Raw genomic sequence first — 13,094 nt, forward strand, 5'->3', positions numbered from 1 at the left:
GCAAATGCTCTTAACCATTTAGTTATCTCTACAGGCCCAAGAGTGGTTGATTCCTCACTCCCGAATCTTCTCAAACCTTTTAAAGTTTGCCTGTAATCATGATGTCAACAACTACCTGTGTGGTATCAAAAAATACTTCTAACACTCTCCTGGTACCACTGAATTTAGTTGTAGGTGATAATCTTGAGAGTGAAAACTTCACTTCTGTTTCTCTCTTTGAGGGAATAATTACAGTGGTTAGTACCTTTGACTTTAATATACTTGGTGTAATAAGTTGTGTTTCCTCTATTGACTCTAAACTTGGTGCAGCTCATTACCTACATGCTCAGTATTATGTGTCTAAGCTTCATAATAGTTTTTTGATGTTTTTAAAACAGGAAATCAGTGACATTGATTAAATACAAATAATTACTTTTAGGGAGGTTCAAAGAGGAGAAAAACAAGAACTAAAAAGAATAAAGCAGTGAAGTCCATAAAAATAAAAGAAGAAATAAAGAGTGACTCATCTCCTCTGCCTTCAGAGAAGTCTGACGAAGATGATGATAAAGTAGGTACACTTTTGCAACAGCAGCTGTTAGTGTGGAAGGAAAGTTGAACTTTAAAAATGGAATTTTTCCATTTTTTGGTGGTTTATAATGTAGATTTATTTATAAATCATAGCTGCAATAGATACATGGGTGAGACAGATCAAAGGCCGTTTCCTTTCAAACTCTTGCCAATTAAATGAGCCATCTCTTTTAATTTTATTCTGAACTTGAATGCGATTGGCTTACTTTAGAGGAAGGTAAATATTGCATGTATCATTAGTAAAAGGATTCTTAGTTATATTTTTCAGAACCCACATACATGTGGAAAGAGTTAAAAGGAAGGTAAAAGATAAAGAGGATACGGAAGATAGGGAAATAATTTAAAGGAAAAGAAAACAAAGAAGCTATGTAGAAAGAAAAAGACATAAAGAAAAGGTATGCAAATCATAGTATAAAACTCAGAAAGTAAAAAGTTGTATATTTACATCTTGGAAGATAATAGCATTAGCCCGAACTATTTTCAGTAACTGAGTTCTTCAGAAGTTTATTTGGTGTTTAGTTGAGGGTAGCAATTGGTTTAAACACTATGCCTTCTTTACAAGATCACATTACTAGGAGACATTTATTCTTTGTTGTTGATGTTTAGCAAATTAGCAAGGAAATTTTATTGGCAAACCTAGCAATAGTAAAGTGGGCCATGTTCAAGGGCTAAGAGATCTCCAATGAAGCTGGGCGAAAGTGAAATAGATGACTATTCACTGAAAATAAGTACTTGTAGAAGAAAACAAGAGTAATTATTCTGAAAGAGCTAATCATGTTGTCTTCATGGTTGGGCTTTTGTTTTGTTCTCTTTTTCCAGTTGAATGAATCCAAGCCTGAAAGTAAAGACCGGTCTAAAAAGTCTGTGGTGTCAGATGCTCCGGTTCATATCACTGCCAGTGGGGAGCCAGTTCCCATAGCTGAGGAGTCTGAGGAGCTGGATCAGAAGACATTCAGTATTGTAAGCTCCAGAGCTTCTCATGAGAACTGTTCAGTCTCATGAGAGGAGCTGAAAAAACTCAGGCAGCTTTTATATTGAGGATTTTAAACTTTTCAGTTCCTGATCCAGTACTAGTGTGCAAAGGTTGTTCTTACTAAATTCAGCCTTCTGTAGAACAGTTAAAAAAAATTACTGTAGATCAATAAAGACTTAAAATTCCACTTATAAAGGAAATTAAGATGAAATAATGGAGAAGTGCCCCTAGTGATACAACAAGAAGGTGTGAAATTTCCAAAGTTTAAACTAAGAATAGAAAATGTGTTGTTACAGGCTGCCAAGAAGGAAATAGTATAAATATACAAATAGTTTTACTGTGTACAAATGCATACCTTGTTCATGTGTCTCCTCTTGGAGAGTTCTAGAATTTGGAGCTTTTCCTAGTTGGAGTCATTAGCTTCTTTTAGTTCCTTGTTGTTAGACTTGAATTTCATCTTAAGTCAGTTGTATCACTGTTAACCAGTTGCAACACTTGAGACACTCACTTCAACAGCAACTGTGTTCATGTTTAACGTACTGTTTCATCGTGGTGCCCAACTCTGGCTTTTGTCCCTGTGTTTAGACTCCAAAGTATGAAATAATAAGTGCTTATTCATTATCTGATTATGAGATGTGCTCTAATATAGGTTCAATCATTTTTTTCACGTTCTTTTTTTTTGAGCTGAGGACCGAACCCAGGGCCTTGCGCTTGCTAGGCAAGCGCCCTACCGCTGAGCTAAATCTCCAACCCTCATGTTCTTTTAAATATAATGGGTTGTACTAGTTTTTGTAGGCTTCCATTTTCTTTGCGTAAACATATGTGCTATGTCTGGACTGTGTCTTCTTTGGGTTTATGAACTCTGGGATTCCTTTTCTTTTTCAGGATAGCCTTTTTGCTTGTGACCTAGATCTAATTTCCTTGTCCATTTTTAAAATTGATTGCCTTTAACTATTCTACCTTGGATGAGAATGGTGGAGGGGAGATAGTGTGTTGTGTTTTGAGGCAGAAACATTGAATTCTTTACTTGAACTTCTTCCCCTATTCTATCTGCTTCTTTACTGAGTAAGGGGAGATCATACCTCTAACTTTCCTCACATGTCTTCTGATTTTCATGGAATTGTTAAAATAGAACGTTTCCTACTATGCCCAATGCATGAATTTCTTTATTCTTTTGTATATCCTAGAGAAAAAGAATGTAGTAACTTTAAGCATATATTCTTGAGCCAAACGTCCACTGGATTTTACTAGCAAGCAAGTTGTGTTGACTCTACTTCAGAAAGTCTTAGCTACTATAGCATTAGGTCATAGCTAGCTATGTCTTGTGTCCTTCAGAGGCTTTTACTGCTGTGGTCTTCTCCATCCTACACCATACTATTTCCATATGGAAATTTGTGCTCTAGATAGTCCCCACAGTAGTTACAATGCTAAGGAAGGCAAATCACATCCTGGCACCTCTGTACATAGAGTTCTCAAAGTTTTTTCCATCTCTTTCAGGATTAAAAATTCCTCTCAAACTTGTAAAAGGCTTAGTGCCTGGTTAGTTCTTACCGTCTGCCACCTCGCACATGGTTCCAGTCAACTAACCCTGTTGTCAGAAATGCTTTCAGTATCTTCACAAACATCACTGTTTTCTAAGCTCTGATTATGTAGAAGGCTCCCTGGTTTCTCTTTTTTTGTCATCACTATGTTTCTTACCATCTGTCTTATCATAGTCTTGATTCCATAAAGTCACTATCTGTTTTGTTTACTTCTCTGTTTTCCAGGTTTATTTATAACCCTAAGAAAACAGTGTATATACACTGTGTACATATTTTATCTCTTTAAATTTAAAATTTTATATTTCTTGTGTGAGTATATTAATGTGTGTGTGTGTCAGTGCTGATACCTGCAGCAGGATATACACACATGGAAGTCAGAGGACAACTTTTGAGCCTTGATTCTCCTGCTGTGGGTTCTGGGAATCAAATTCAGGTCGCCAGGCTTGATCAGTAAGTGCTCAGTGACTCATGTCTCCAGTCCACTTGGGTTTTTGAGGCATGGTCTCACCTGTTGCTCAGGTTGACCCTGAACTCATGCTCCTGCCGTAGCCTCTGAAGTACTGGGATACTAATTTTGAAAATCACCATACCTGCCTGGCTTACAAAGTTTTTAGTAGTAGTTGGCAGAGAGCAACTATGAATAAAACTAAAATTGGGTAGGAAATAAAGGATTCTTTCACATAGCCCCAGACCCCCTTTTTTTTCCAGTGTGGTTGGCTTTTTAAAATTTTTTGTTTCGTTTATTTTTTGAGGAAGTATGTCATGTAGCTCAGGCCGGCCTCAAATATAGCCAAGGAAGATCTAGAATTTGTGATCCTCCTGTCTCTGCCTCCTGAGTTCTTAGATTATAGGCACAGACCACCACACCCAGTATTATATCTGCTGCAGATCTAGCCCAATCCCTCATGCATTCTAGACATGCATTCTACTGACTGAGCTACAGACCTGTCTTCATGGGTGGGGCTGTGTGTGTCTTGTACACAGTCTGGCCATTTGTGTAGCTCAGGACGTCCTTCAATTCAGGTCCTCCTGCCTTCTCTTGTTGCAGGACTGTAATTTTTCAGTTGAAAAAACTAAAATTCATAGATTTGATTTCAAATTATCCCTGACAAATAATGGAGAACTGTCTACCAACTTCTACCAATAGGTAGTAAAACAGAGTGAATTATTCATGAATAAATATTCAACTAAGTAGATAATTCATAATGGCCCTTTCAGGGCAAAAGTACAAACATTTTTTTTTTTTAAACCAAGTAGCATTATGTTCGTTAAATATATTATCTGATGCAGACTTAGCTATATATTCTACTAAACCAATTTCCTTGTCATCAATATAAACTTAAATTTGTACTTAACAGTCATTTTCATAAATTTATCTAAACTCTTGGGCTTTTTTTAGTGTTACTTCAGTAAAACTGAGTCAGAAAATTTGGATGTCATTTTATAATTGTGTAAGGTATTTATTCAGAAAAGTGGTTTCTGTTGGCCATGCCATATTCTCCAGTCATTTGTAGAAGTCATTTGTAGCCACAGTGTTCTGCCCTAAAGGTTTTAAAGAATAGATGATTTATACCAGTTCCTTAATTCATTTTAATATTTTTTTTTGCTTGCTTGTTGGTTTTTTGCTAGTTTGCTAGTGAGCTCATTATGTGGAGCCCTCTTTAACACTTCCCGTCTATTATAACGTATGCAGCCTGGAATGTACTTGTTCTACTTGTAGTCACTGATGTTGAATACTCCTTAGAATGGTACACTGTAGTATTAAAAGTGGCCAAAGCTCTATAAAATCAAAGGCTTTACTTCCACAAAAGCTGGTCTCAGGTGATAACAGAGAGCATCCTTTGCCTGGAGAAATGCCAAAGAAGAAAACGCCGAATGTATAGAATGTTTGAGGTGATGTGTAATTGCTTATTTTGAAACTAGGCAATGCTGTGTTCATTCATGTAAATATCATGAACAATACAGTTTACTTGAATTGGGTTTTTAATACATGTATTTCTGTTGTTTTCAAGTGTAAAGAAAGAATGAGGCCAGTGAAAGCAGCTTTGAAACAACTTGATAGGCCTGAGAAAGGCCTTTCGGAAAGAGAGCAACTAGAACATACTAGACAGTGTTTAATCAAGATCGGAGACCATATCACAGAATGTCTGAAGGAGTATTCTAATCCTGAGCAAATTAAGCAGTGGAGAAAGTAAGTGGGGCACCTTGGGGAGATTTTGAATTTATGATTTTAAGTGTAACTGTGTTTCTTCACTTATTTTTCTGCTTCCAAACATGAAGTGAGAAACAGTGCTTAGAGAGGAGTAAATGTGAATGGTTTTATTTTTGTGTATGTCTGTGTGTGTATGTAGTTGCCTATGAAAGCCAGAAGAGAGTTTTTCATCTCCTTGATCTGGAATTGTAGGTGACTGTGCGCTGCCTGACATGGATGCTGGGACTGACCCCAGCTCTTCTAGAAGAGTAGCACGTGTTTTTAACCTCTGAGCTGTCTTTCAACACCTGGTTTCAATTTTTTCTTTTATAGTTTTTTGTTCATGAGTATTTAATTTTGCTTCGTAAGCTTCAGGTGGCATCTCTGCCTTTAGAAAATAGTGAGAAGTAAAAAGTAATTTCACTAAAGTTCAGATTACATTCTACTTTAAAATGTGTTTATATTCACAAAATGAAATCAGCAGTTAATCTTTATGCTATAGACCCGCTTTTTTTTTTTTTTTTTTTTTTTAAAGATAGATTTATTTATTTTGTACACAGAAGAGGGCACCAGATCTCATTACAGATGGTTGTGAGCCACCATGTGGTTGCTGGGAATTGAACTCAGGACCTCTGGAAGAGCAGTCAGTGCTCTTAACCTCTGAGCCATCTCTCCAGCCCCGTAGACTCACGTATTAACAGTGCAAAATACAAACCTATTTTTCTTTTTAGGACTAGTAGAAACAGGCGATTTAAAAATGATAAATGTGATCAGGTGTGATTTTCATTGGTCAGCCATTTTAAAGATTATTAGGTGTGGATGTGTTCAGTCAGTCTCCTAGACAAGTTAGGAAAGAGAACAGGTGCCTTTGAGTGACACTGGCCCGTTAACCTACTGATTTCTTCACTCTGTATTCATTTCAGCTACACATCAAAGCAAAGTTAGCGACGCTTGTGCCAAGTGACGGTGATTAAAATTCTAAAGTGTTCTATGCTTGTGCCCATGTCTTCTTACACTCATGGAGGACCCATTTGAAAAAGAAATTAGGAGGTTAAATAAAGCATTTGTGTTAAAAAAAAAAATTGAGCTGTCACATTTAGAGAAACAACTCACCTATTGCAGTGATCACAGAGTTTGCCATGAATGGTTCAGTCTTCATCTTGGCTAACTTTGGTTTTTATAACCATACACAATAAAAGCTAATTTTTCAATTATTGTATACTTTGATTATATTGCAAGCAATGAGAAACAACCCTGAAGTTCTGTATTCATAATGTCTGGCTTAATTTTTCCCTTGTGGATGGAATAGATAGAAAGTAATTCCCTTTTCTATAGGGATAGTTTTTAAGACAACCATCTCCATGGATGATGTGTGATACCACAATTGTACTGAATGCTGGATGATGCACTATTATTTCTCTATATAGGCATACCTGCAATAACATTTAATTTATAACTTGGGCTCAGTAAATGATGAATTTCCCTTCTCTTCTTTATTTATGTTCCTGGCTATTTGTTCCTCCCTCACGGTGTGGTTGTACAAATTCTCTTAAAGGCAAAAGGGGAAACAGACCCCCCACATAGCTAGTAGCCTAGCAAATGAAAAGACTTTTGCTCTAATCGTAGTGCTTTCTTGGAGAAAAGTTTTTCTTTTTTAAAAACAAAAGTTGAGCCTAGCAAGATCACTCGGTGGGTAAAGGTGCCTTCTGCCAACCCTGTTGACTGCATTCAATCCCCAGGAGGTATCCACATGATGGGGAAGTAGAGAGCTGCCACATGTGCTCTGCAGCATACATGCCCACACACATGCACATAGAACATGGACAAAATAAATAAAAGTATTTATAAAATAATAAAATGCAGAAGAAGGAATAGTTTACATTTAGACCTATCATTGGGCATGAGGTCCTGGATTTCATAGCTAGCACCGTTGAAACAGAAATCATAAAGAAATGATAAAATAAAACAGCCGGCCTCCTGACAACTCGAGCATAGCTAATGAGTTTTCAAAGTGAAGGAAGACAAGAGACTGCATTAAAAGTTGATGGCAGAGACCGGAGCCCTGGTTGTGGAGCCAGCGGCGAGACATGTCTGCACAGCGCCCTAGCTGCCTGCTTTACTGCTTTAGCTAGTGCTCCCTGTTTCTCTGTTTTTGTTCCATGCGTCTTAAAAACAACTAAAGTGAAATGCTGTTTTATTTAAAGGCCACTGTGATACACTGAGGACCCAAAGGATTTTGTTTGTTTGCCATTTTCATATGTCTCAAATGCTTACCCTTTATACAACAATATCTTGTAAGAAATCTGAAGTTAGGGCTGGGACATGTTTTCATGCATAAAGAATTTTTATTCCGAGCATGAGGACCTGAGTTTGCATCTCCAGAACCCACAGAAAAGCCAGGTGGGTGTGACAGCCCTCTGGAAATCCAGAGACCACAGTGCATGTGTTGTGGAGGTCAGGAATCCCAAGAGCACTTGTTAGCTAGGTGAGGTATGACCTTGTTCAGTTTGTGATTGAGGAAGACACAGCATGTGTCCGTGCTACGTATACACATGTACTCACATACATGTGAACATAATCACACACTACATACCAGCACACAAAATATTTGAAGTACTACCAATATTTTACAAGGGGAAAAAAATAAGGGGAAAGTCTTTGTAGGTCCGCACTGGGTATGGCAAAGGAAGCACCCTGCACTGGAACTGCTTGAATGTGTGGTGCTTGTTCTAGGTCTTTGTGAGTCCTGATGGTAGTCCCAACTCCGCTCTGGCACTTTGCCCAGGATGAGAAATTGTTCAAGTGACGTATGATCAGGAATTTGGTTTTTAGCTAGAGTTTTCTAAAAGCAAAATGTATTTTATAGAAAATTTAATTATTAACCAAAAGACAATTTACTAATAAATACCCTACCTCTTATTGTTGTAACTGCAGACTGTGCACATGTTAAAGCTAGTCTATAATTTAAAAGCTAGGTGAGTTTTCTGTTTCTGTAGATTTCAGGTATCATTCAATTTGTTATTTCAACCAAGTTTATTTTCAGATTATATTTTAAGGTAAATATAACTACTGTCTTATGATAACAGGTTTAATTTGGAAGGATATTTGATAATTTGGACCTGTATTATGTATAATATGATTTTATTATATATACATATATATATATGTATATATATGTGTGTGTGTGTATATATATACATATACATACATACATATACATATATATATATATATATATATATATATATATATATATATATATATATATATATATATATATATATATATATATAAAACCACTATTAATGTCTACCTTTGTATGGGAAAAAGCCTAGACACTAGATGTACTGTGGTGTACTGCAGATTCATATTCCCTGTTTATTATTATTATTATTATTATTACTTTTCTTTTTTCTTTTTTCTTTTTTTTTTTCTTTTGAGACAGGGTTTCTCTGTGTAGCTTTGGAGCCTTTCCTGGATCTCTCACTCTGTAGACCAGGCTGACCTTGAACTCACTGAGATTCGCCTGGCTCTGCCTCCCGAGTGCTGGGATTAAAGGCGTGCAGCACTACCTCCTGGCTCCCGTTTATTATTCTTATGGCCATTATGTTCCATTAAAAGTGAAAATTATTGTAATGTGTTATTTAGGACCCTTCTTTATAAACTTAATCTGTTATCTGCTATTGTTCTTACTCAACTATTAACATATCTGATATTACACACATAATCTATATTACAGAATGAATCTCCGACTGCTTGCTTAGTTTTATATATATGGTACATTTCAAATTAGGATAAAACACCAGATTTCATCCTACAAAAATGAAGGGATTCGAAAGAGAAATAAAACCATTTATGTGATTGGAGACTTATGTGTGCATGAAATTTTGAAAAGTGAACATGAAGATTAATTTCGTTATTTTATTACTTAAAAATTATTTTGTGCTTTCTTTGTGTATGTACATGTGCATGCCACAGCACATTTAGGAACTTCTTGAGAGACTTGGTTCTCTCCACCATGGAAGTCCTGGGTTTGAACTCAGGTGTCAGGCTCAGCATCCTGTACCTTTACCTGCTGAGCTACCTTACTGGTCTCTGATAATTAATTTCTTTAGTATGGACTTTGTTCCATCGAGGGCTATGGCTAAGAGGGTGTAAGAGGTTCTATGATAAAACTAAATATTTTTTACCAGGTTAATTTGCCTTTTTTTTCTTCTAGAAACCTGTGGATTTTTGTATCTAAGTTTACTGAGTTTGATGCAAGAAAGCTGCATAAATTATATAAGCATGCTATTAAAAAACGACAAGAATCTCAGGTAATTGGTATATAATACTTTATTCTTTAAAGTATGCCATTAAGACTATACACATTCTTTATTATCCAGTAACATGGAAAATTCAGTTAAGAAAATGTAGAAGTAATGAATAAATCTACAAATACCACTAGAGCACTGTACCTGGCACAAACAAGTCCATAGCATAAGCTTAAATTAATAGACAAGGAAACAGGATATTAAATTGGCCTTGTGAGAAGTAATTATGAAAGGAACATAATATTCATGTGGAAGAGAAACTACACAGCATTATCTAGAATAATCACAGCCAAACAATGTGAAACCTCAGCTACAGTACAGAGAGCACACCCTATCTGTGACGTTGTCACTGACAGTGTATACTTTGTATTTCATTAGAAATCTTCAGACAAACTCAATAAAATTACTGAACAACACTCATCAAAAACGTCAAGGTTATAAAAGAAAAGACTGCCTTAGAGACATGATGACTGATTGAAATGTGGGTTTCAGATTGGCTTCTGGAGCAGAGGACATAGGATAGTGTGTCATGTCATGGTTAGCTACTTTTGCTATGTCACATGTGGATGACATCAGCAGATGGGTTGTACACGTAAGAGACTGTCACATCTTCTTCAGCTTCTCTGTCAAGTCTAAAATTATTTCAAAATCAGTTTTTAAAAACGTGGAGCAAAGTTTTTTGCTTTAAAGAGAACTGTAAGTTTTATATTTATGTATTCTGTGTATGTATAGTATGTATACATATATAGTATATATAGTATGCATACCTATTCAACATCAGAATTTTCTTAAAGATACCCAACCTAAACCTACCACTGCACATACTGTCCTATAAGAGTATTTTAAGCTACTTGAATGTGTCTGATACGTGTTTGTTTTATTTCAGCAAAACAGTGACCAGAATAGCAACATTACTACTCACGTGATTAGAAATCCAGGTAAACCTTTAATATTTCCTTCTCTGCTTGCTTTCTTTCTTTCTTTCTTTCTTTCTTTCTTTCTTTCTTTCTTTCTTTCTTTCTTTCTTCCTTCTTTCCTTCCTTCCTTCCTTCCTTCCTTCCTTCCTTCTTTCCTTCCTTCCTTCCTTCCTTCCTTCCTTGCTTTCTGCTTTCTTGCTTTCTCCCTCCCTCCCTCCCTCCCTCCCTCCCTTCCTTTTCCTTTTAGTGTGCATGTATGTTTCATTTTGATTTTTTTTTTTTTTTTTTAGTTTGTGTAGACTTGTGTGTGTTTGTAGGTGTGTGTGTGTGTGTGTGTGTGTGTGTGTGTGTGTGTGTGTGTGTGTAGGTATGTGTGCCTATGGGAGCACAGAGGCCAGAGAGGGGTTTGAATGTCCTCCCCTGTAACTTTCTACCTGTTCCTCAGAGGAAGGGTCTGTGAACCTGAGCCCACAATTTTCAGCCTGCAATCCAGCAAATATTAGTAATCCTCTTCTGTTTGCTTCCTTAGAGTTTGGTCAGGCTTGCTATGTGTGCGTTAGGATCTGAACGAAGGGCCTCATAATTGTGCAATAAACATTTTAATTTATAAGATGTCCAGATTCCTTACTTTTGTTCTTTAAACCAAATTATTTTTTTAAAAGTTGTTATTCTTGTTCAAAGTACTTTTATATTGAGAAAATGCTGTAATTTTAATCCATTGTATTATTTAAATCATTTAAAACAATGTTTTAGTTATTTCTTCTAAAAACAAGCCTTTAAGCCAGTTATTGTAGGACCATTGTTTAAAAAAAAATGCTTATTCTGTTAGTCACAAAATTTAGTCTGAGACAAATATGTGCCTCAATAGTTTCCAGTTGTGATTTTTATAAAAAAATATTTTTAATTGAAAGAGAATTGCACCACTCTCCCTCCCTTTCCCTCCTTTAATCTGCCTCCCCTCTCCCCCGCCATGCTTTCCCACTCTCATGTTGATAGCCTCTTTTTCTTTGTGTGTGTGTGTGTGTGTGTGTGTGTGTGTGTGTGTCCTGCTGAGCCTGTTTTTGTTGTTTGTTTGTACATGGTTTCAGGGCTGACCATTCTGCACTGGACAACCAATAAGAGGCTCATCACTGGGAGAGGCTAGAAAATCTCCCTTGAGCCATCTCTGGTTGCCTGTAGTTCTTTGTCTAGGGATGAGACCTCATAAAATTTCTTCTCCCATATTAGTAAGTCCATTGATATTGCCATTGTTCTGGGCATATTTCTGCAGTTGTTTCTAGGAGAGACTTGTGTTACCACAGACTTGCCAGTGCTCTGGCTCCTCCACCTCTTCTTCTGCAATGCTCTCTCAACCATAGATGCAGGCACTGTGATCTAGCTGTACCCATGATCCATGGATTCCTTCATAGTGTCCACTAGGGTTTTCTGTTATGGTTTCCATCTGCTGTAAAGAGGCTTTGGTGAGGGTTCATAGCTACACTTGCTGCACAACCCTTTAAAAGCTTTAGTTCTATGTTTATAAACCATTTTGTAAATGCTTTAGCTACCAGTATTTCAGAATTGATTTTGTTTTGGCAGGAGTTATTGTTAATTTAATTTTAAGTATTTGTAGCACATTTTAAAATCCATTAATGGAGTTTCACTTTTCTAATAGATGTGGAAAGGTTGAAAGAGAACACAAATCATGATGATGGCAGCAGGGACAGTTATTCTTCTGATAGACACTCATCTCAGTACCATGATCATCATAAAGACCGCCACCAGGGAGAGTCCAGGAAAAGACCTTACTCTTCATTCAGCAATGGCAAAGACCATCGGGAATGGGATCACTACAAGCAAGACAGCAGGTAAACTGCAAAGCAACTTCTACCCATCCTCCTCCTTTTAATTATATTTGCTGCATTTAGGATAGACCTATTCCATTTTCATGAGAGCATATCAAATCTTATTTGCTTATAAATTAAACATTTACAGTTTTTCTCTAAAATGATTTTTGAAGTATTAAGTTGGCATCAGAATATGTGGTGAGATCTGAAGTTTTGTCATTTTAAGGAGTGCAGTGTGTTACAGCTGCATTGGCAGCGGGTTGGCGCAAGTACAGGCTTCCTATGGAGAGATTTCTGCATTAGATATTGAAATCCTGTGAGGCAAAATATAATTTAACTGCAAACTATACTTTATTCCTTTATTGTTTAAAGAGTCTCCTTCATGATCTGTGATCATTGCTAAAATTTAAATTCAGAAAACCGAAAACTAAAAGTAAAGGTCAGAGAGAAATAAGAGGGCTCGCTTAGTGTGTACGGCCACAGCCATCACAACACGAGCACATTAATTGTGGAAAGGCTCTCCACTAGGGACATACATCAAGAAGAAAAGCTATCTGTAGCTGCATATGCCAGGAATGTCACAAACTTCTGGAGGAAGTGGTTTATCACAAGAATCTTTGGTCAGCAGGAGCATTTTTATCTAAAAAGGCAAATGTGTTAGAGATTTCTCATGGGGTTAATTTCTTCATATACGTGTTGACTTATTACATAACTAGTTAATGAGAACATGTTCAGTGGACATCTCAAACTCATGAAAAGTTTCCTA

General features: G+C 36.6%; 1 protein-coding gene across 1 annotated transcript in view; it reads left to right on the forward strand.

The window, feature by feature from the left end:
• Chd1 (chromodomain helicase DNA binding protein 1) overlaps positions 1 to 13,094 on the forward strand; it is a 78,915-nt gene that overhangs the window by 63,865 nt on the left and 1,956 nt on the right. The window contains exons 30-35 of the mRNA XM_036168773.1: positions 419 to 547; positions 1,387 to 1,527; positions 5,094 to 5,272; positions 9,492 to 9,588; positions 10,472 to 10,523; positions 12,157 to 12,349. Coding sequence (XP_036024666.1) covers positions 419 to 547; positions 1,387 to 1,527; positions 5,094 to 5,272; positions 9,492 to 9,588; positions 10,472 to 10,523; positions 12,157 to 12,349 — 791 coding nt within the window. The remainder of the gene's footprint in view (positions 1 to 418; positions 548 to 1,386; positions 1,528 to 5,093; positions 5,273 to 9,491; positions 9,589 to 10,471; positions 10,524 to 12,156; positions 12,350 to 13,094) is intronic.

The sequence above is a fragment of the Onychomys torridus genome, chromosome 19 (genome assembly GCF_903995425.1).
Source record: "Onychomys torridus chromosome 19, mOncTor1.1, whole genome shotgun sequence".
Taxonomy (NCBI): domain Eukaryota; kingdom Metazoa; phylum Chordata; class Mammalia; order Rodentia; family Cricetidae; genus Onychomys; species Onychomys torridus.